The sequence below is a fragment of the Chiloscyllium punctatum genome, chromosome 27, assembly GCF_047496795.1.
Source record: "Chiloscyllium punctatum isolate Juve2018m chromosome 27, sChiPun1.3, whole genome shotgun sequence".
NCBI classification, from domain to species: domain Eukaryota; kingdom Metazoa; phylum Chordata; class Chondrichthyes; order Orectolobiformes; family Hemiscylliidae; genus Chiloscyllium; species Chiloscyllium punctatum.
In genome coordinates, this window is record NC_092765.1 from 67,443,710 (window position 1) to 67,469,385 (window position 25,676).

The 25,676-nt window shown below is 40.3% G+C and overlaps 1 gene segment (V, D, J or C); it reads right to left on the minus strand.

Annotated features, from left to right (window-relative positions):
• Positions 1-1,704: 1,704 nt before the first annotated feature.
• Positions 1,705-25,246, minus strand: LOC140453332 (Ig heavy chain C region-like). The segment is given in 10 exon segments: positions 1,705-1,713; positions 3,241-3,396; positions 3,966-3,988; positions 6,125-6,508; positions 6,963-7,271; positions 9,230-9,541; positions 12,577-12,882; positions 23,437-23,490; positions 24,649-25,008; positions 25,136-25,246. Coding segments are annotated over 10 exon segments (1,962 nt in total).
• Positions 25,247-25,676: the final 430 nt, after the last annotated feature.

The window sequence follows — 25,676 nt, forward strand, 5'->3', positions numbered from 1 at the left end:
CTGTTTCCAAATTGTACATCTCTATGACTCTATGATCTACCCCTTTGCTCTTAATGTACTAGTCGAATCTCTTTGGATTATCTTTAACATTATCTCCCAAGGCTATCTCATTTTCCTTTCTTGCCCTCCTCATTTCCCTCTTTAGAATGTCACTGCACCTCTTGGACTCTTCGAGATTCACTTGATCTCATTTATCTATATCTAATATACGATTCATTCTTAATCTGAACCAGAACCTCAATACTTTTATTTCTCTAGTGTTCCCTCCTCTTACCAGCCTTATCTTCACACGAACAGGAACATCAGGCCTCCGAACTCTCGTTATCTCACTTCTGAAAGCTTCACTCTTGCCGGCTGGCCCTTGAGCTGCAAACAGTCTACTCCAATCAACCCTTGTAAGTTTTTGTCTCATACTATCAAAATTTGCCGTAGTCTAATTAAGAACTTTAACTTATAAATAATGCCAATCCTTTCCATAGATATTTTACAACTAATCGAATTATGAGCCTGGCACCAAAAAGCTCCCCTACTAACCATTCAGTCACTTGCCCTGCCTTCTATCCCAAGAGTAGGTCAGGTTTGCTCCTTCTGTGGTAGTTACATCTGCATATTAATGAAGAAAATTGACTTTAGCACTTACCAAATTCCTCACCATCCAAGCTCTTAACACCATGGCTGTCCCACTTTATGTTTGGAAGCTTAGAATTTGCGATTATTACAATCCTATTATTCTTACATATAAATAAGATCTCTCAACATATTTGTTACTCAATTTCATTCTGACTACTGGGGGGACTATTACAATCGCATCAAAGTTATCATGCCCTTCTTATTTCTGAGTTCCATCCACATAGCTTCACTGGACCATCCCTCAGACATCCCTTGTGTTAGAACAGCAGTAATGTTTCACCACAAGAAAAATTGACTCCAATCTCCTTCTAGCTCTTCCTACTTCCTACTTTGATGGTGGGAGGGGCTTTGAACATAAATTATTCAATTTACCAGTGATGGTTAGTAGCTGAAAATAAAGATACTATGGGTGACTTGGTGATGGGAAATAAAAGGTTACATTTTGTGGAAGGAAAATTCTGGATATAAACCTGTCTGCCCAGGTCTTGCCTACACCGCTGTACCTCCAGAGGACTTTCCTTTTATTTTGATGAGTTCAAGTCAATCTCAGCCGCTGTTTTGTACTTGTCAACCATTTGTTAACGGGTGTTTGACATTTCAAAATGTAGGTTACCTTATTGTGTACGTTCTCAGAGTTCAGTGTTTGGAGTCTTTGTTGTTTCACCCTGTGCTTTGGTATATAATGCAAAATTACAGAAAAATATTAATAGCAATTTAAGGTTAGGATATTGGAAGAACAGCTAAGAGCATCAAGTTTGACAGAGGGTTTGTGGGACAGGACATGGAAAGCAGCAGGGCTTCCAGAACTTCTGATCTCTGCCTTCCTTGATCGAAATCAACCTGTGATTTATAATTTTTGAAGATTGTTGTTCATTAATACCGGTGTGTCAGATAGATCTCAGTCTCAGGGAGGTGTAACGTGCTTCTTTGTTTAGTGATGAACTCAGAGGAACATACAATAGTAATGGTGTAAACCCAAAGGGTTGAAGGAGCAGAGGATCCTCCGTGTGTATGTGCACAAATAAGGGAATGTACCATGACACGTGGACAGAAGAGCAAATAAACCCTACTTCATCAATAACGCTGTAGAGAACAAACACAAAGCAATTATGTTAAACTGAAATAAAACAGTCTCTTGTCTCACCTGGAATGTTGCATCTAGTTTCAGGTGCCACGTTTTTGAAAAAATGCGAAGTTATGAGATTGGGTGCGTGACTGCTTCACAGCACTACTCCCGGAATGATATACCTCACCGACTCTGAGAAATTGAGAATGTTCTCCTCTGCTGATTGTTTCCAGTTGCTGTGATTGGTTCTCAATTCCGTCTTGCGTCATATAGATCCCAATGGCTGAACATTTCAAATACTCATGAGCCCTGCCTTGCCTGATCAACATCGACCTCTGATTTATTATTTTTGAGGGTTGCTGTTCAGTAATATCCTTGTCTCAGATAGATCTCAGTCTCATTCCCTGGGATTTGACCAGTGCGGTGTGTCAAATAGATCCAAGGAATTGTGCTCCATGAGATTTATGTGTGCTGTGTCTGAATACCTGACTGAACGCTGACGTTTTTGGCTGATGAATGTTTCGTTGGGCGCTTTAGGTGGCGATTTCTGCATTACTAACCCAGCCTGTCCCGACATTGGGAGTACTTTTAGGTTAGACAGTGTAGAGTAAATTTTCAAACTCCTTTGCCTGCCTTTTATAGGCTTCTGGTGGAACAAAGCTCCTCATTTGTATCATTAGGTGACCCGAGCTTGTGACCCTTTGTGCATAAGAGGAAATCTTCTCTTATCATTCTGCCTCTGGAGTGTTCCATTAGGCATATCGTGTGAAAGATGTATTTACATTAGTGGGCTGCATGGTAGCGCAGCATTAAACTAAATGACTGGATGAAACACAACCAAACAGAACAAGTGAAAGCATTTGGCTGGGAAAGGAGTAGGATGTGGGAAAATGTCTTATTACTGACTGGCCATGAAAAAAGAATTAAGCAAACTCAAGGTTAGTGCATATTCATTCGAAATTTATTAACCATTTCAGAAAGCATTTTTATCCAAAAAGTTGATGTAAAAGCTAACAGAAGTGAATATAATGGCTGGATGCCACATTGAGATGAGAACACATGCGCTGTGAGTTGGGAATTTTCTGTACATCAGTGACAGTCACAAGAAAGGGAATACAAAGGCTCATCAGAAAGGGTAGGCAACCATTCTGAGTAAGGAACAAATAAAAACAAAAAAAAATGGGCTTCAAACAACTGGGAAGCTACAAATTCTTCCAACCACAACCATCTCAAAGATATCAAAGTAAAAAGGAAAATCCATCAATAATTGTCTCAGTTACATGCTGATAAACTGAAGTCATCTCACTGCTAGAGTCAACAACAGGACAGATTGTAGATTGGGGATTCAGAGATCTTGATAAGCAGATCAGGAAAATCAAAGGGGTCCACAATTCATTCACTTAACCTGGAAAAGAGAGATAAAGCAATGACGCAGATATTTATGATCAGGGCCTTTCAGATTTAATGTTTATTCAATGGCACACTTAGAGATTTCACAAAACATATTGTGCTGCTTGTCGTGAGAAAGATGTGATTATCCTCACCTTCACCAGAGTGACGGCAGCACTGTAGAAGATACTCAGGAAGAACAAGGTGATGAACGTGGAAGCAGTTGTCCAGATGTTGCTGTTATCATCCTCATAGTCTTCAATCCAAGTGCGATCTATTGAATCTATGAATATAAAGCCGAGAGAACGCATTTAGATTGTTTATTGATCCAGATCGATCTATCTGCATCTAAGTCATGTAATTAGAGACCATTACATCTTTATAAAGCAGTCAGGTATTTCTCAAATGTGACTCTTATCTATCTCTATTAGTGCATTATTGACTCTCAGCAAGAAATTACAAATACTAACTGCACATGTTCTTTCTTCATTGTCCATGTCAGAATGTTTTAAATTATTTTTCTTTTAATCTATTATTTAAGGATATTATTATTTGAGGAATGCTTATTATGAATGATTATTTTAATTATATCATTATATTTTAAATATAGGCTGTGACAGCACTTTAGTTGAAAATTGTGGCCATCACTGAATAAAAGTTCAAATATGATTCTCATCTTTATGTATTGGTGACCAATTGCTTGGCAAATCGTAAATATAAGTGACACCACAGTCAGGACATTGCTTCATATTTTTGTTTGTAGGATCTGTATATTTAGGAATAAGTTTTTGTACATGTGTCCCTTAATTTATTTGATCCACTGCTTGGTGTGTTTGGTTTACCTTTAATGTTTGTGTATATGGTTATGAGAGTCTCTTACTTCACTCTTGCCCATGTTGGAGTCTGTGCATGAATAAACATATTCCTGTTCCTTTACTGCTGGTGTGCTCATGTGTTTGTGTACCTAAATTTTGGTCTTTTCACATTGCGTAAGCATCATCACGCTAATATGCCACTTCATTGCTGCTTATGCTTATCTTGTAATGTCTTTGTGAGTGTTCACTTTTCATTAGTGCTATCTAAAATGTGTGCTTATGTGTCTGTTTCAGATCCTACCTACACTGGGTTATTTTCATGTTTATGCTGAATAAATGTTATCATACAATGTTATGTTTTGATGGATGTTTATATTTATATGATGATGTTTGCTTGTGTGGCAATCTTTCCCAAACCATCTCCTGAGAAGCTTGTTTGTGTTATTGTTTGCTGATGCTTGTGCCCATTATCCTTATTTAATAAACACCCCTCTATTTGTTAACCTATGCACTTGTGTGTCTGCATGTGAGACTCTGAATTTGTGTGTACGTGTGATAATGTCTATATGCTGATCAATGTGATTTAAAAATAACTAATTAAGCTGCCTCTGTCATCGTATGTTTGTGATTCTGAAAATGGGAAAATAATGATATTAATAATTATCTCTGTGCATTTACATACCTGTGTGAGTTGACATGTGGGAGGACATTTTTCAAAATTTGTATCTGTGTGTTCATGCATGTGTGTCTGTATGCATTGTGCTGTATGAACGTATATGTATTCATGCCCATTTGTGTGTTACCGTGTGTCTATGTTTCTCATGGTTATGTGTGAGTACCCCTGTTCATTTGTGCAAATGATTTTCATTCGGTGTATGTGAGTTTTTGTATGAGATTAGGTGAGTGTTCAAGTACTACTTGCATGTGTGGCTCTGTGCAAGTATGCGTGTGTGACAACTTATCTATATGCACATTTCAGTGTGCACATAAATATGTGTCTTTAGGTGAGAGCCCGTATATGTGTCATTACATGTGTATTTGCGATCATCTCTCTGTATCTGTTCTTATACCAGACTGCAATTTTTATTATTCTAATTTATTGTTCTAATTTTAATGGATTGCCCATAATTAGATTTGACTTTGGTGTTGTAGGAAACATTTCCCATCGTCGTGGCGAGATAAGCGTTTTATGAGCAACTCTTCTGTTGCAGTGATAGAATTTCTGTCTCTGAGAGAAAAGGCGTGAGTTCAAATCCCCACTGATAACATTTCTGAATATGTTTATTAGAAAATGTCTACTTGTGTTCTGTATGTGAAACAAAATGCTATCGGGTATTCAAATACCAGAATTGATCCCATATGCTCCAGAAAACTGAGACAAAACTATGGAATTCAAACCGGGACGATGCAAACAACAGTTTTGGATCATGGGAATCAATGTTAATCATTTGTTAACAGAGCCCAGCGTGTCCAATATGCTTCAAAGGTATTATTTTGCAGGAAAATGTTAAATCTTTGGACAGTAAGCAAGAAGCTGACTGTTCCTGTTAGTAACTGGGTTACATTACAGAGGACATCTACCATGAAAACTCTGCACAGGGAGCATGAGGACAGACCATTCAACGTTCCCCTCCCCTCTGCTCCACTACAACTTATCTGTCGAGTCTCTTTGGTGTGAAAGTGAAGATACATTCTGTCATGCGCTGGTGCAAGATCCCTGGAAGTTCCCCAGAAACAAAGGTGACATTCAAACTGTTCTGCACTCTTTACAATTGGTATGTTCCAATCAAGTTTAATTTTAAAGTGTCTTAAATTTACATTTCCAATTGGTGCAATGTGGCAGTTTAAAACTGACCTGAATTTTGTAAGAATGTCCAATCGGGGGAATCAAGAACACCAAGTTCAAAACTCGTGCTCTACCCTTGACATAAAATGGACATTGTCAGATTTTGTCACAGAGGGATTTAGGATGGATAAGGTACTTGGTGGAATCCTGCAATGAGTGAGCTTTACTCTGTCTCTGACCCAGGGTGTATCTGAGCAGAGAACATTAACTGCACAAGACACTCGTCCTAGACCTGTTAATAATTCACTTTAACTACACAGATGCAATGTAAGTCAGAGTGAGAAACAATTAATTCAGTATTTAACTCACAACTGGAAGAAAAAAAAACTTTATTACTTCTGTTGAATTATTAAATGCAACTTTGAGATTTTTATTGACATGAATTAACAGTGTCCATTAGTGCAAGTGAAATGTTTACGAAACTCGGTTTACCACTGGATTTATCGACTGTTCTGTTGATGATCTTCAGTGGAATCGCTTCATGTCCCACCACACAGGAGTAAGAAGCACCGCTGGCCCACTCCTCCGCTGTAATGGATAACAGGCTGTACATGAAGAAGGAGATGTTGTCACTCTCCGCCATCACCTCGGTGTTCTTGTAGTTACTGGGATTCACCGGCTTGTCATTGTTTGTCCACTTGACGAAGATCTCTCGGGGGGAGAAACCTCTCACTAAACAGGTGAGGGAGAGAAACCTCTGAGCGGAGATTTCTTCTGTTGGTGGCAGGAGGACCGACACTGATGGCTCCAGCGGATTAATCACTGCAGAATATTTGAGACAAATATAAATCAACCAAAAAATCCTGAACCAATATCACAATTTCACTAAATATTAAAATACGCCATGTTTAATTTGGGATTTATTCACTTCTGTTTACTAAAGGAGCAGAATGGTACACATTCTGTCCAGTAAAAAAGGTCGAGTTTAATGTGAAAGTTGCCTCCATGTTTCCAGCCCACAACAAGGACATTCTGTCCAACTGTCATTGCTGATGGTGACGTCAAAACCCAGGCTCCTTCCCACTTTATCTGACTGAATCAGAATACAATATCCTTTGGTCCATCTTTTTCTTAATCAGCTACCTAGCTATCCTGCCTTCAGATGCATCATTAATCCTCCCAACGGTGTTTGGTCATTACCAAACAAAGCCTACCATTGATGTAACTGGATCTGGATTACACATGGGATCCTTTGTGCTTTAATCTCACCGCTCACCTTTCTCCTTGTGGATGGAGTCTCTCAGCGGAGTCGGTAGATTCTGATGGTATACCACACATTCAAAGGTAACGCCACTCAGCCAGGCTTCAGTAGAAATGTCTAATTTGCTGATCACGCTGTCGGGATTCTGTCCAGGCTGGTCAGCAATCTCTGTTTTCAGAGGCTTCTTTTCTTGTTTCCAGGTCACATTGACTCCAGAAGGAAGATTGGACACAACGCAGGTTAACGTCACCGTCGCCTCCAGTAAGACTTGTTCTACTGGCGGTGGGAGGATTTTAACGGTGTTAGGGTGGCACTCGGTATCTTCTATGAAACAAAAATCAAAGTCAATGAAAAATGCCCCTTTATGATACAAACAGCCAATCTTCAGATTCCTTCTTCACAGGGTGAAGACACCACATTCAAAATGGCAACTCCAACTATTGCTGAAACGATGCTTACTATTGTTGATGCATTTTGATTTGTGAAAGCATTTGTGATTATCTATAACATACCCTGTGTAATTATTCCTAAAGAACACTGGCTTTGTAACAAGTGAAACCAGTGAAAAAAGTCAACTCATCGAAGATACCATCATGTAACCCATGGAATTACCTTTCTTTCAGAGTTTGTCTCTCACTTAAGACAATCTATTGATACTGTGACAAGAGTAATCTGAATATAATGAGTTCATTTCCATGTTCATAACCCTTAGGTGCAAATGCTGCTGGTCACGCTGACTGCCAAATCACAACCCAAATTTTGGACAAATTCCAATAAATAATAATTATTCTCTTTACAGAGTTCTATCGTGTTACAGGAGCGGTGAACAGCCATGGAAATTCTGTTCATTATATTTAATGATCAAAAATACTTTGCGTTATTGGTGTGATGTCATTCTCTAATTTATGTCATTGTTCCTCGTGAGCTGTGTTTGGAGTAGATCGGAAAACAAGACATTGAGTACAGTATTGGATATCGAGAAGGACACCCATCTCCTTAAGTCTTTCCCTCCATTCAGTTAGTTCATGACTGGTCTGTACTTTCACTTTATTTACTAAGGTGCATTTTTTAATTTCTTCATAGAGCAGGGGAGAAAAAAAACAAACAAAAATGTCTTAAATTAATCTACAAACGCGATGGAAATGTACATTAGTTTTATAGACATCCGCTACTCACTGTGTAAACATCGCCACCCCAAACCAGGCTAAATCAGCCTGTCTCGAGTTCCTAGTTCATTCATCCCTATTGGAGTGTTCTTACCAGAATTTATTCTCCTGCCTCATCCACTAATTACAGAGAGCATCTTAAAGAAGCTCAGTGAGATCACGTTTATCTCAGTTGATGTGATACCCACTTGGTCTGTGATCTGGTCCCATAAATGAAGTGAAAGAGCTCAGTACCAGATAAAAAATCGATGTCGTACAGTGTCCAAGGCCAACAGGTCATTCCTGAGCAGGGAATGAAGCACTGAACACATTTTGATTTATTTTCAAGTAAGGGTCACTGCATATTTTAACCACGTCATTTTGAGACCACAACACCATAAGATAGAGGATCAGAATAAGGCTGTTCAGCCAATCCAGAGTTTAGATCAGAATGATGCTGGAAAAGCACAGCAGGTCAGGCAGCATCCGACGAGCAGGAAAATCGACATTTCGGGCTAAAGCCATTCTACTGTCTTCTCCCCATACTAAACAAGAGCCGATCGATCTCTGGCTTTAATACACACAATGGCCTGGCCTCCACAGCCCTCTGCAGCAACAAGTTCCACAGCCTCATCACCCTCTGGCTGAAGAAATTCCTCCCCATTTCAGTTCTAAACGGTGCCCCTTTGACCATGAGATTGTGCCCTTGGGTCCTAGTCTGGCCTACCAGTCAAAACATCTATCCCATGTTCACTCGACCTCAGTCTCTCAGTATTTTCTATGTTTCAGATATCTCTCCAATATTCCCCCTCCACCCCCAAACCTATCTTTGAAGCGGTTACCAGGCAAGGATTCAGCACTCTGAATGCCTTTCCCAGCATGGTCAGGCAACAAAGTATTTAACAAAGCTCTCTGTCTATATATCTATCTTCAACACAGTGGAAACATGCTTTTCTGACTTGCCAAAATGTTGAATTATGAGCAATGCTAATGTAACACTCAAACTGAAATGAGATACGTGGCATGTTGGGAAACAAGAAGCTGTACCGTGCTGTTTACTATGCCTGATAAATTAGTGTGTTTGATTCACATCAGAGTTCAGAGTGATTTGTAGCTCTCTCAGTGTGTGTCTCTTACCCTGGAGTGCGGTGATGTTTTTACTTTGAGTGTTCTCTCCATGAGTGACCTGGCAGGTATAGACTGCGCTGTTGAACCATTCACCATAAGGGACCATCAGCCGACTCGTCACCGAGAAGTTGCCGTTCGCCTCACACACGGGAGACGTGAAGAAGCCAGAATCCAAGGGTCGGCCATTTTTCAACCAAATCACGGAGATTGACTTCGGATGGAAATCGATGATTGAACAGACGATGGTTGCAAATTTGCTGCTTGCGATTTCTTCACTGGAGCTCACAGTTAGGAGAAGAGTTGGTGAGAGAGGACCTGGACCTTTAGGAAACACATCGCATAAATTATCTGACGAATGTCATAACGAATACAATCAGTTCTCATATATCAAGGTTTCTTGTGGTTAATGGATACAAGAATCATAATTGTGCAGAGTGCTGGAGAAGCTGGGATCCACACAGAAAGATCAGCAGGACAATGTGAAAGGCTAAAATTATAGGACACAGCAAGGGAGTCAAGGAGACATAGAAACTATAGGCCGGTAACATCAGAAGGGAGATAGCAATGTTGGATGGTATTCGTTTTAATGACAGAGTCTGATGACCAAGACAGGTGAATTACCGGAGGAAATGACACGGTTGCTATCACGGAGACATATTGAGAGCGGGGCAGGAGTGGGCTATTCAATATTCCAGGATTGAGTGCCATCAGGCGAGACAGGGAAAGATGGAAAAGGATGGGGGCTGGGGGTGTGCGGTACAGAATGTTGCTTCTGTCGCAATTCTGACAAGAGTATTTTAGGCTGTAAAGAGAAATGAAACCATGGATACCTCCTCGAACAAAAGCAAATGGACAGTACTTCAAAACCAAAATACAGCAAACATAATTACTGTGAGAGCACGATAGACCTCACTGTATGTCCAAAAGACCAAGTGCAGATACATGGGCAAATTTCAGAGAAATGTAAATTGAATAGGGGAATGAGAAAAGAGGTTTTTAACTTCCTCAGCATAGGCTTGGATCTTCATTTTGTCAAAAATTTAGAGGGAGCAGAATTCTGAAAATGCCCCCAGGAGAATATTTTAACAAAGAATGTGTTTAATACTGAGAATTTTAATACAGTCCTTGCAAGAGAGGGATGAACCTGGACTTAACTTTAGGGAATGAAGTCGACCCAGTGGGTAAAACCTCAATGGTGGAGCACTTTGCAGACAGTGATCGTAAATCAATTGGATTTCAGATTGTACTGCAAAGGAATAGAAATTGGCCCAATGTTCTGAAAAGGGGAAGGACAATTTTAGTAAGATCAGGTCATGACTTGACCAGAGTGGACTGGAAGCTGACACTTATTGGTAAATCTGAGTCACAGCAGTGTGACACATTTAAGAAAGAGATAGGAAAATCACAGGGAGGACATTTCCCAGGAAGCCACTGCATGGGATCAAGAATGCTTCGGGCTCTGGACACCAAAGGGGATGGAGGGTGAGATAAAGAGAAACAAGGGAGGCTTCCGGTCTATACTGAAATCTCAAAACAATAGAAATTAGTATGGAATACAGAACGTGCAAGGGGGAGTTTGAAAGACAAAGGAATTAGAAGAGCAAAAGGGACAATGAGAAAATAATAACAGTCAAAATAAAGGAAAATATTTTTAAAAGTTACAGGTTCATTAAGAATAAAAGAATTATTCGGGAAACAGTAATGCCCATTAAGTGTTATTATTGGAGTGGAGTCGGAGGATTAGGTTGTGGTCAAAACGAACATGTTGTGCCAGTGTCCACTAGTAAGAGGGACAATGTGGGGACAGAAATCATGGAGGGGTGTTGTGATGGAGTTTGCAGAAATTAGGACACATGACGTGATGTTCTGTGTTGTCTTGCTGAATGAAAAGTGGTTATGTTTCCAGGGCAGATGAAAAGTATACCAAGCGGTTGAGCGATGCAAAGGATGAAATAGTTGGGTCACTGACAATAATTTAGAATTCCTGTCTGGCCACAGCAGTTGTGCCAAGTGAGTGTAGATCAGCCAACGTTGCACTGTTATGCAGGACGAAGGAAAGCATAAATAATGAAAACACAGATCTGTCAAGCTAGTCTCAGTGGTAAGGAAACTTTTGAGAAGTGAAATTAGTCTTCATTTGGAAGATAAAAAAACAATTTTCAGCACGGTTTTATTGAGAGGAAGTCATGTGTAACAATTTGATAGTAGTTTTCAGAGAGATAACTCGATGTCCAGATGACAGCAATAATCAGAGCCAATGGGATCTGAGTTAATTTGACAGATTGGATCTAGAACTGGCTGAGTGGTGGGAGCAGTGGATAATAGTCATCGGGTGTCTGCGTGACTGGAAATCTATGTACTCAGATTTAGGGGATTAACCAGTGAATTCACAGATGAAATTAAAGCTGTCATGTTGGTAAGTCATGAGCATAATGGCTTTAGATCGCAGGAGGATATAAATGGGTTGGTTATATGTGAAGAGAAGTTGCAAATGGAAATTATTCTGGATAAATGTAAGGTGATGTAATTCGGCAGAAGAATCTGTGAGGTGTGACGTTTTGAACGGTGGAACCCTGGAAAGGACTGAGAATCTTTGGTGCATGTACCCACCGATCTCCTATAGTACTGTGTCGTCTGGATAAAGAGGCTAAGAAAGTGGGAGGATATTTGCTTTTATGAGCCGAGACATTGACAATGAAGAGTAGGGAGATGTTACTGGAACTTAAGAGAATACTGGTTAGGCCATACTGAAGCGTTGTGTGCATGTTATCGAAGGAATATGATTACACTGAAGGCAGTATTGATGAGATTTGCCAGGATCTTGCCTGGGTTGGAGGGTTTTAGTTATGAAACTAGTTTAGATTGACAGGGGTTTTCCCTGGAGCAGAGGAGAATTAGGGAGAAGATTATCATGATGTCTCGAATTATTTTAGGCATAGACAGGGTCAACTGGATGAAACCTTTCCCCTTGATGGAGAGATCAATGCCTCAGGGGCACAGGGTGAAGGTAAGACCAGGGCGTTCCAAGTGGACCTCAGGGGAAAACCAAATTAAACAGAGGATGGTGTTAGTCTGGTGCTCAGCACCTATAAGTCATGTAGAGACTGAGCCCCTCATAATAAGTCTGAAGTATTGAGATGCATCCTTGCAAGGGCAAGTCACACAAGGCAATGGATCATGTGCTGGCACATGAGACTGGAAGAGTTAAATGGCTGTTATTGATAGGCGTGAACTGGATGGATCAAAGGGCCTTTTTCCTGTGCTGTATAAGGTGATTCTGTGAAAACGGTTATAAATAATGCCTTCTTCATATTAATCCCAGATGCTCTGTTTATCTCAGTTCCCACAACACGTACCTGGACATGGCATTTCTTTGCTCTTGTGTGACCCGCTGTGTTGAACCTCACAGTAGATTTTGCTGGGGCAATCTGCCGCTGACCCGGGCAGGGTTAACTGGCTGCTCAGGGTGTAGGATCCCTTCTTGTTTCTCACTGATGGGTAAGTCTTAAATCCAGTTGTGATTAGCTCCCCACCTTTCTTCCAGGTTACCTTGGAGACGTCAGGGGAATAGTCCATCGCCAAACAACCAAAGGTCGCAGAACCGGTGTCGTGTTCCTGACAGGAGGAGACCAGGCCATAAAGTGTGGGGGGAGATGGTGTCGCTACAATAGAATGACCAATTGAGCATGTTAGTTTCTGTTCATTTGTCCTTATCAGTTACTCAAATACATCCTCAGCCGTAAACGTTTGCCAGTATGCTCCCACTGAAGTCTACAGCATAACTGGAGTTTATTTTTGTTTCCTACCAGTTGCTGATCATGATCATTGGTTCCCTCTTTAGAAACATGCCCTTGACCTTGACCATTACCATATAATTTCGGAAGAAGAACATCCTGATCCCACCCCAGTAACTGTTTGAAGATCTCACCAACTGAAACTTTCACTGGATTGCTGTGAAGAGCAGAGAAGTTTCACAAAATACAAACCAAGGAAATGCAGATTCATCGAAATTCCACAGTGTGTGCAAACAGGCCATTTGGCCCAACAAGTCCACACCCACCCTCTGAAAAGTAACCCATCCTGACCCATTCCCCTACCCTATTATGCTACAGTTAACCCTGACTAATGCACCTTACCTCCCAAATCACTGAACACAACATTTGCAATTCCCCCAGCTTGCACATTTTTGGACTGTGGGAGGAAACGCACACAGACATGGGGAGAAAGTGCCAACTCCACACAGACAGTCACCCAAGGCTGAAATGGAACCCGAGTCCCTAGCACTGTGAGGCAGCAGCGCTAACCACGGAACCAGCGTGCTGTCCCACTAGGTACCGTGCTGCTGGAAATACCCAACAGCTGGCAGTACCCCCGGAGAGAAATCAGAGTGAATCATAGAACATAGAACATTACAGTGCAATACAGGCCCTTCGGCCATCGATATTGCGCTGCCCTGTCATACTAATCTGAAGCCCATCCCACCTACACTATTCCATGTACATCTATATGCCTAGGTAAAAACAATGACTATAGATGCGGGAAACCAGATTCTGGATTCGTGGTGCTGAAAGAGCACAGCAGTTCAGGCAGCATCCAAGCCTGTCCAATGACGACTTAAATGCACTTGAACTTGGCGAATCTACTACTGTTGCAGGCAAAGCATTCCATACCCTTACTACTCAATGAGTAAGGAAACTACCTCTGACATCTGTCTTACACCTATCTCCCCTCACTTTAAAGTTGTGTCCCCTCGTGTTTGCTGTCCCCATACTTGGAAATCAGCTCCAGTGAGCCTTCCTCACTTATCAATGCAAGGCAGAATGTTCTCTCTGGGAGGAAGGTCAGTGCAGCAGCAGCACAGGCAGGAGCTGAGTACTGGGACGGGGAGGAGGGCTGTCACGGCTGAACTCATGCCAATTGTCTGGAAGTTGAAACATCTAATTTACAATTATCTGAATTCTGGAGGCCTCTGAAAAATGGAGGGCCATTAAGGTTCAGAGACTTTGGAGTGTTACAGCTGAGTATTTACGTTAATATGATTTGAGAAATGAACGAGTAATCTTTAACTTTCATAACTATCAAATTGACACACAGTTCACCACCAAACCTCATTTTTCAGACTAACCACTGCACTTATTCTGTCTAGACCTAAGTTTCCACTCACATTGACAAACCCTACCCTGCGAGACACCCATTCATGCCCGGAACACACAACCCCTATCACACGAAACACACCCAAGGCAATCCATATTGGTAGTATAGCTGAGCAGAGAGATCTCGGTGAACATGTACATAGATCCCTAAAAGTTGCCAGCCAGTTTGATAGAGTTGTTAAGAAGGCATACTTTGTGTTGGCTTTCATCGATAGTGGGACTGAGTTTCAGAACCACGAGGTTAGGCTGCAGCTGTACAAAACTCTGGTGTGGCCGCACTTGGGAGTATTGTGTACTGTTCAGGTCACCACATTATAGAAAGAATGTGGAAGCTTTCGAAGAGTTCAGAGGAGGTTTACCAGGATGTTGTTTGGTATGGCGGGAAGGTTTAATTAGGAAAGGATGAGGGTCTTGAGGCTGTTTTTGTTTGAGAGAAGAAGGTTGACAGGTGACTTAATTGAGACATAAAAGATAAACAGAGGGTGGACAGAGCAACTCTTTTTCCTTGAATAGTGATGGCTAGCAGGAGAGAACATAGATGACAGATGTCAGAGGTTGTTTCTTTACTCAGAGAGTAGTAGGGCCTGCAACAACAGTACACTCGCCAACTTTAAGGGCATTTAAAAGGTCATTGGATAAATATATGGATGAAAATGGAATAGTGTAGGTTAGATAGGCTTCAGATTGGTTCCACAGGTCAGCACAACATCGAGGGCTGAAGGGCCTGTACTGCACTGTAATGTTCTATATTCTATATTCCAGATGGACATATGATCTCAATTCCTTTCACTCATTTACACTCCTGCCGCCCTGCACCTGGCCCATGGTGAATCTGGCCCTGACTGGACCTGGCACCATCATTTTCACAACCTCTGACAGAAGCCCACTACCCAAGACATGACCTCAGCCCTTGATCACTGACCTCTCATCTTACCCAAGTCAACCTGCGTACATTGCATCCTAGCTCCTTTCGCATCTGTGCTTTATAACCTACCATTTTGCCAGACTCCGAGCTTTGCATTTTGAAAACACATCCACCTGTCACTTCCTTACAGTGACCTTCCACCCCCGAAACATCCTGGCACTCTGCCCACCTCTACACTAACCAGCCTGGCATCCTGCCCACCTCTCCATAAACCTGCCTGGCAAAGACAGACCTCCTGCATTTCAGCTCAAACTACCCCTCACCTACCAAGCACAATTCGAACAAATTCTCCTGTGACCAGACAGAGTGCATGAAAGCTTACCCAGCAGCCAGCCAACACCTCACAGCCTACCAGCCCAAACTCTCCCACATGCCCAATCTAGCCCCTCATTTGCTCACCACCTTCCAACTTTGAGCCTACTCCAACATAAAGTCAGTGAGTCATAAAGTCGTACAGCACAGAAATTGTTTCTTTGGTCCAGCCCGTCCATGGTGACCAGAGTTCCCAAATTAAACTAATTCCACTTGCCTTCCTTTGGCCCATATCCATCCAGATCGATCCTGTTCCTGTAGCTGTTCAAATGTCTTCTAAATGTTGGACCTATCTCTGCATTTTCCACTTCCTCTGGCAGTTCATTCCAATGTTTTGGACAGTTACAACACGAAGCCCTAACTCCTGCACTCAGTGCTCCGACCAATGAAGGTACATGTGCCAAACACCTTCAACACACTAGCTACTTGAGACAACGCTTTCAAGAATCTATGAGTCTGGACCCTCAGGGTCCTGTGTTTAACATCACTATCCAGTGCCCTACCATTAACTCTGTAAGAATCTATGAGTCTGGACCCTCAGGGTCCTGTGTTTAACATCACTACCCAGTGCCCTACCATTAACTCTGTAAGAATCTATGAGTCTGGACCCTCAGGGTCCTGTGTTTAACATCACTATCCAGTTCCCTACCATTAACTCTGTAAGAATCTATGAGTCTGGACCCTCAGGGTCCTGTGTTTAACATCACTATCCAGTGCCCTACCATTAACTCTGTAAGAATCTATGAGTCTGGACCCTCAGGGTCCTGTGTTTAACATCACTATCCAGTGCCCTACCATTAACTCTGTAAGAATCTATGAGTCTGGACCCTCAGGGTCCTGTGTTTAACATCACTATCCAGTGCCCTACCATTAACTCTGTAAGAATCTATGAGTCTGGACCCTCAGGGTCCTGTGTTTAACATCACTATCCAGTGCCCTACCATTAACTCTGTAAGAATCTATGAGTCTGAACCCTCAGGGCCCTGTGTTTAACATCACTATCCAGTGCCCTACCATTAACTCTGTAAGAATCTATGAGTCTGAACCCTCAGGGTCCTGTGTTTAACATCACTACCCAGTTCCCTACCATTAACTCTGTAAGTTGTGACCTGATTTATCTTCTCAAAAAACAACACGTCGTATTCATTTAAATTAAACTCCATCTGCCACTCCTCAGCCCATTGGCCCAGCTGATCAATATCTCATTGTACGTTTAGATAACTTTCACTGCCAATTATACCACCAACGTTGGCATTACATGCAAACTTACAAACCTACAAACCATGTCCCATTCAATGTTTTCATGCTTTCAACCAATATTGTAGCCTGTTTCCCTTTCTCCCACATACCTGTAGCATTTTTTTAAGAATTGAAGGAATCTATCTCCTTATTGAAATCATTTAATGTTTTGTCCTCAATCAATTTCTGTGGTGGAGAATTCCAAAGGTTCACGATTCTTTTGCTGAACAGTAAACAATCAGGTTCAATGTTATCGGTGTGTTGGGAAGACTGGTGAGCAGCAAGATTAATGATGATCCCATGAATGGAATCACCTTCTAGAGGGGCCGAGGGGCTTTCTTCAGCTTCCATTTTGCATGTCCCTTCGACAGCATGTTCCAAAATTGTGATCCTTGAGGATAAGGGCGCACATGTATGTAAATACTTCTCCTGAAAGCTTTTCTCCAAATCAGACTTCAACTTGACTCTCAACTATTTCCCTGCCCGTTTCCTCTTCCTTAATCACAGCCATGGGACTCACTTCCTAACAGCGCTGTGAATGTGCTAATACCACACAAACTTCAGCAATTCAAATAGACTGATGATAACTGGTTTCTCAAGGCAATATAAAAAGTCTGACACTTCCACACCTGTCTAGAGATTCAAACAACCACTGGAAGAATTGTAAATTATTTGAGGCACTTGTGTGTCTACACAAGATGACATGATTTCCTTTTGTGTGATTTGACTGTGTTTTCACTGAATGAACAGAGCTATTTCTTAATCATATAATAGGAATGAAGCTTCCCTCATTTTTAGCAAGGCAATCACACATTATATTTCTTTATTCCAGGGAAGTATAGTGTTAAATTAATGAAATATGATTATTGGGATGTTTCAATTGGAAATTGTCAGAGATTTAAAGTTTACTTTCATGAGCAATTAATTCCAGCCTCATTGTGTCACAGTACTCACAGGAATGTCTCCCTTTGTTATGGGCAGTCAAATCAATAAATCTGGGATAGTTTTTGCTTGTTAATCAAAGGTGTTAAAGAGTTTTAGCCAAAGGGAGACCTGTGGATTTAGCTCACAGATGCTCCATGATCTAAGTAAGTGGTGGAACAGCTCGAGGGGCTGAGTGGCCTCTTCTTGCCCCTACCTTCCTATCATTGTGTCATTCATTAAGCTAGCACTGGTGGTGAACACTTTTTATTAAAATATTTCAACAAATTAATTGTTTCACACATGCTTTAAAAATAACTTCTGTTGATTATTTGTAACGGGATCATTGACATTCACTATTTGAGTGATCAAAATAACTTCCACCCAATTACAGCAGCCACTGCACTCTGGAGTGTGTTGTCACTTCATAATAGTTTCTTGTGAAACTACAGCTCGAGATCAGGGTGCTCAAATTCAATGCTTCTCTGATATTTAATATCTCTGAACATTCACAATTTGGTCAAATGCATCTTCTCTCCGAAGAACGTGTTTAATCGAACAGAACTTTTTCAATGAAACAACAAATTTTAAATGCTAGAAAACCAAAATAAAAGACAGAAATTTCTGAAGAAACTCAGCAGGTCTAGCAGCTCTTGTGGAGAGAAGGCAAGGTTAACCTTTCGGACCCAGAGACCCCCCTCTTCACCAAATTTTTTTCATGTTTTTGACACAAGAGCTCACACCTGTTAAGATAAACAGTGATTACGTTGGCTTGACTCCTGTTGGAAAAAGAATTCTTAGCAGAGGTACTGGATGGTCTGAGATAGCAATTGAAGACCAACTGAAAAGCTATCTCCATCTGCTGCAAGTGTTGGATTCAGCGGAACCCCCACCGTACTGAACAATCAAATTCAGCGACAGCACTGGATTAATATAAAGTAAAACAGCCTGAGCATTATCTCATCAAATATGCTTCAAAAATCATTCATATTGGTTTAGTTATAAATGATATTGTTAGAACAGCAAGTCAAAAGCTGGGATTTCTTTGAACACTTACTCCATTAACCCCATCTAGCAATGCCCAAAAGCTTGTGAACAAATATTGATCTGGAAAAAGCTGCTAACCACCAAAATTCTGTTTAATATCTAAGAGACACAAGTCAGGACAGCGATTGAATAGATTTCACTGGCCTCTGTGAGTGGAATTCCAACAAACACCCAAATATTTCAAACTGCTTTCCTGCACTGAAGTAACCTGATAAGAGATTGTGTTAAATACCTCTCTAACAGGTTGTAAGTGAACACAGGCCACCTGGCACAGAATCAGGGACACTACTACATCACAACAGACCTGAACACAATGAGCTTGACACTATCACGGAGAACACAGCCCATCTGTTTTGACAGTACATAAACACCTTTATTAACACCTTCCAAAAACCAGGGATTTTTCCAGAATGTTTGTACAATGAAAGTAACATTTCAACATTTATCCAAGAATACTTTGACAGCAGCTCCAAATTGTTCAAACTCTATGGGAACTACAGAGGAGTAAAATAGGAATTGCATTGCCATCAATTCACTGTCACTGGATTCCAACCCCGAACTCCCTTCCTCTTTCCCCTGTGAATGTTACTGCACCAGATGGTCTACTTAGTTTGAAAAAGATTAAAATGTTTTGTAGTGTAATATGACCTTTGCCAGTGACATTAAAAGCTGATAATAGGTTTTCAAATAATAAGATGCAAAAGAATTCTGATTCTACATTGTGCCACGAAACATGTCCTGCATAACTGAGGCACAAAGAAAATGTATAGCATATTTCCCTCTGCCTCACTCAATCAAATATCTCTTGTTGCCAACAACCAATTTCAAAACTCTTGCTAACTGCCTTTTGTTCCTGAAACGTTCGTTCTGATTGGAACAACTTAGTCAGTGCTCTCAATTCTGAGGCACCTAATCCAATATTGTATTTCTGGCCGATAAAAGTGGTTTTGAAGCACGAGATGAAATTGAACTGTCTGAGATTCAGGGATCAGAACTGGACAATTTACAAATGGTCAGGACCGTTGACAAGTTAGTCAGAGGTAGCACTGAAACAAACTGTACAACAGACTTAATCCTAGAGGATACATTGCTCAACTCCTCACATCAAATATATTCACTGTAATTGAACATTCATCAGAGGAACTAACTAGAGGATTAATGCACTGCATAAAGTCAATGCTGCATTCCAGTGTGGAAAGCATTTCTGTTGAAGGAATTAGGGCAAGGTCATTTTCTTGTTAACTGCTTTTAATGAACGAAAATGTTTCAAAAGATATGAATTGAAAACATGCTTCTGTCTGGAGTTGCCCGCTTTAACAGATGTCTAAGTAAATGTGGGCACTGCTGCCTCACAGATCCAGTACCCAGGCTCGGTTCCAGCCTTGGGTGACTGCCTATGTGGAGTTTACACAATCTCCCCTGTGTCTGTGTGGATTTCCTCCCACAATCCAAAGATGTGCATGTCAGGTGAACTGGTCATGCTACATTTTCCATAGTGTTAGGTGCATTAGTCAGGGGTAAATATAGAGTAGGGGAATGGGTCTGGGTGGGTTACTCTTCAGAGGGTCCGTGTGGACTTGTTGGGCCAAATGGCCCGATACATACTGCAGGAAATCTAATCTAAATTATTGTCACACTTAACTAATGTGAGCAGATTCCTTCCGATCACTACATTGCAATAAATCGGTCAAGTATATTAATTAAAATAAATATTACTCTATTTTCAGTGTCTGAATAAACAAGGTGCTCCGTTATCCTCTAGTTCATGTCTTCTGCAAATTTGTGAACTCTGCATCCGTCTGAACACATCGATGTAAAATGAATTCTCTGCATTTGCAGCAAGTACTCCCATGGTTTTAAGAATAGAGTTCTTACAGTATGGAAACAGGCCATTTGGCCCAACAATTCCACAATGACCTTCTGAACAGTAAGTAGCCCACCCAGACACATTCCCCCTAATTTATATTTACCCCTGACTAATGCACTCTAACCTAGACATCCCTGAACACTACGGCTGTGCTAAATTGCACAACCACCTGACTTGCCCATCTTTTGGACTGTTGTAGGAAACCAGAGCGCCCGAAGGAAACCCACGCAGACACAGGAGAATGTGCAAACTCTACACAGGCAGTCACCAGAGGATGCAATCGAATTTGGGACCCTGGAGCTGTGAGGCAGCATTGCCAACCACTGAGCCACCATGCTGCCCTGCGAGTTCATGGGTGGATTATTTTAATTAATTCGAAATTTGGCCTTGGTCATATAATTCACTATAGCAGTTGTTTCCGAAAGAATGACTCTTCACTTGATATTTTGTTGTAAAATGTAACTATTTATTTAAAATGCACTGATTGGGAACACCTAAAACACTGTGCAGATTAAATAATTGAGTTAATGTTTTATTTTTATCCTGCAAATCCAGTTTAATCAGGGACATAACAATTAATTAACTCAAGTTACGCGTGAAACTGATCAAAGCAGTGAAACTGATCTATTCTTCATAGAATTGTGCAGAATTTCCAAATGGTCTTTGCCAATGATCTTTTCCAGCCAGAACAATATGTATGTAGTGTACAGCGGAATTGAAAGGTGTTTCTTGATCAATTATAACAGTCATGGCATTTTCGCTCAAGAGCAAGAACTATTGGAACATCAGACTTTTGAAATTCTATTTCTATTTCTCTATGACTTGTAAACTGTTTAAAGACAGACCTTGTGATTGAACTGGATAGTGGACTTCTGAATTTGGATTGTAAAGCATCGATTAGATTAATCCTTCATTATTTATTTTCAGTAAAAATGGCGCCCGAAGGTGTCTGTTTTCCCTTCATTTCTAAAACCTTTGCAATTTGCCTTTCACTTAATAATAGGCTTTATGAAATTTCAACTCGCATGCCGATTGCATTGAATGAGGAACCTGGAGCGGTCCACTGTCACCAACCGTGTTAACATTGCAAAATCATTGTAGAAACCAGAAACGGTTTCCCAAATATAACACATTTAATGTTACCCAAGCACAGTCCCTCCTCAACAGATCAACGATCACCAGATCACAATGTGTTTGCGGCAGAACTAGCTCTGCAAACATTTTCACCAGAACCAAGAACATGATGTAACCTCACAAAAAAAAACCAAATTGAAGTCTAACAAAGGTGCTCAGAATCCAGCAAACTAATGATTAAATTGAATAGAAATAACAAGTCATAACAGCAGCCTTGTTTGTGAGGGGACTTAACACTTAAAGCTGTAACGTTTCTGGCAACAGTTTAACTTATTTCCAACCTGCACACCCTTCTTGATCATGACAATCCTGTGCAGCACACAGTAGAGCGGTTGAAGGCATATATTGATTAATCACTTCATGGTCAAAACAAAATTACTGAATGGACAAATATTACCACATTATAATTTTAAGTTAGTTTCAATTACATAATCTGATCAATTCTGCAGTTTCAGATTTTAGTCCCAAATTTTATTTTGAATGAGGCTACTCAAAACAAAATTCAGTTAGTTTACAATTAGAACTGAGCTCTTTTTTAAAAAAAGTCAATGCACTAAAAACTTATTTTTTTCATGTCTCACTTCCGGGTTTCTGCCTTAAGTTGGTTTTCAGACCGTAACAAATGGATGTAATATTTTCAATCAAGCAGAGAAAAATGTGTCATATAAGTTTAACAAATGCAGAAATGATTCATGAAAAACAAAAGAACTTCACAAATATTGGTAATGAAAAGTAATCCAGAGAGTCAATCTCCTCATCAGAAAGAAAACACCAATTACAGAAAGCATGAAAACGCTGATCAATTTCACAAACTGAATAAGAATTCAATCAACTCAATTCAACAGAATCAAGGAAAATAAAATCAGAATCCAATCAACTCAAAACAACAGATTTGAATGAAACATAATCAGAATCCAACAAATTCAATTCAACAGAATCAAATAAAACAATTTCAAAAACCAATCAACGCAATTCAACAAAACCAAGTAAAAACAAAGTCAGAATCCAATCAACACAGTTCAACCGAATCAACTAAAACCAAGCCAAACTCCAATCAACTCAATTCAAAAGAATCAAGTAAAACAAACTCAGAATCTCATCAACAGAATGAAATATAGCACCGCAAGAAAATTCTATGACAGTTTCTAACCTGCTTGTCACAACTAATTAACAAAATAAATGTGAAAATATAATCATGGTAAGAACATGTATTCAAGAAATGAATAATGATATTTTAGCATATTTTAATCATGTTTGGTAATATCTCGAACATCTTTGAATTCTTGCATTTGTTGTTGATAATAAAACTCACAGTCAGGGTGTCACTGACATTAAACATTATTTATAGCTGACTGATTGAGAGACATTAAGTGTTTCAAGTAACCCAGCCACACAGAATGTCCATCTGATCAAAAAAACAGAACACCGAGCAACTGACTCCATCATCACCATTATAACTATTTGCTGAGCCTTAACTGAAGTCTATAATCAGTGTGAATAAAAATTAATCCGAACCAAACCAAACTCAGCACAGAATCTGAGTTTCATTTAATTCAGAAATTAGTCACATGAATAGAAAGTTTTTCAAAAAGTCACTAAGAAAGTTTAAAGTTCTTACCTGAAGTCACTGTCACCATGGTCCCTTGGCCCCAGTAATCAAGATAGTCACAGTGTTACATTCTCTGGACTGGGTCACACAATAACTAGTTCTGAATAAAACAAATCAAAAATCTACCATCATTTTAAATGTTCAGAACCACAGGCAAAATAAAGTCACGATAAATCTTCATCACATAATTGCGCTATTCAATTCTGATCATTCTTGATAAATTGTAATACTGTTTTATACTTCACAGAGTAACACGTGAGCTGATTCTCAAAATCCCCAACTGGTGTATCGATAATTACCCAACACTTTTAAAAATTAAATAGTGATACTGGCATTAAACCCCACAGAACTAATACTGCACTGTAGGTTAAGACGGTTTGTCGAAGTAATCACTGACTAAGTTCAAACAATGGAGGCTGAATAGGTTTTTGTCTTGATCATAATTGCAGTGTCACCCCAGTTATATCACTGTGAGACACGTTGTGTCAAATACTATGTCAGACTGTAAACCATAAAATGCAGACAATTTGTTCACTTCCTAGAAAGCAGTGATTCAGCCTCCTCTTAAAATGATTTGGTGCATTATTTCAGATTTTACTCTTCATTGTACTTTGAAAGCTTGGAATACTTTTCCAAATTTGGTCTACATTTAACTTGACAATTAACACGAAGAAGATAGAAATAAATTATACATTTGTACAAACTAGCACTACTGGATTGCATTTAAATTGCATCTCACATTATTTCTCGCTCCTGCCACTGTAGAAATCACCAACTTGAGATAAATCCTTGTCAGTGGTTATTGTATGAGGATGTCGCCGTGCACAACACTGTGACCCACTGTAGTATCACAATGATGGAGACCAGTACACTCATTATCTGTTCTTTACTCGAGGTCTCAATTTTCATTTGAAAGAGCCATTTCGTACTGATCATGTTTACAATGAATGCCATAGTTGACATAACAATTAGCAGTGATTTCCTGAGCTGTCAGATATATTAAAACTAACATTTTGTCCGAGCATTTAATTGATGGAAGTGTTAGCAGTACATATGACATGCCCAAAACATTGTCCCATTGTGTCACCAGTTTGCTAGTTTAAATGGTACATTTCCTGTTTCATCGTTTTGTAAGGGGCAGCCTGAGGTCTGCTTCAGATCGCAGTTGGTATAATTGTATTTAAAACTCGTACTGACCGTCAGATTATGATGGAATTGATAAAATGTTCCCTCGAGCAGTTTTTGAACGGGTCCAGCCCTGGTTCCTCTCGCTGTGGTCTCCTGCACAGTAATAGATGGCGGTGTCTTCGATCTTCAGGTTCTCCATGTCCAACGCGAAAATGTTGTTTGAAGTGTCTTTGGACGCAGTAAATCGACCCTTAATCGCTGGTGCATAGTTATTGCTGTGTGAACTATAGTAGTAAACCAGCCACTCCAGACCCTGTCCGGGAACCTGTCGGACCCAGTACATGTTGGAGCTGCTAAGATCGAAGCCGCTGGTTTTACAGGTCAGTTTCAGGCTGCCTGCGGGACGGCCAGTCTCTGCCTCTGGCTGGGTCAACACAATCTCCGACTGGACACCTTTAAAAAGAAAACAAATAAACCATGAGCATTAATGCAGATTAAATGATGGCAGAGTCTTTTACATTCTTGCGGTAGACTAACATTGAGACAGTAACAAAGAGAGACTTGAACAAAAAACACTTACATGATAAGAAAGTCAGAAACAAACTGAGAAAAATTGTCGACACAATCATTCTGATAACTTGTGGGAAACGGTTCTGTCAAGATCTTTCTAAACAGAGCCGACCCAGGAGTGTTAAATTACGGTCTAGTGCCCAGAATTTATATGGCCATCGGAAAGGGCAGGCTGACAGCTTCCGCCTGTTGGTTTCCTGCTGGAGGCTGAGACTGGATCCTGGTATCAGCTTGTACAGCCCGAAGACATGGGATCATGTATTTACATGAGGTTCTGCTTAAACATGGACACATACACATCTTGGGATATTTGTTTTGCTGAATAGCTTCTTTGGAAGTAAATTTGAGTAGCTTCAGGTTTGTTTCAGATGCTAGTTGCAAATATTTTCTTTAACAAAACAAAACAAATTCAATTGGAAGTTAGCTCCCTTTATTTCTACTGTCCAGCTTTTCCCCCTGGATATTGCAAGTCTCTGTCGCACTACAAAATAACATGTAATGCATAATAAACATTTAAACATTCAATTTAGGCAACTGAATACAGAGCGTGT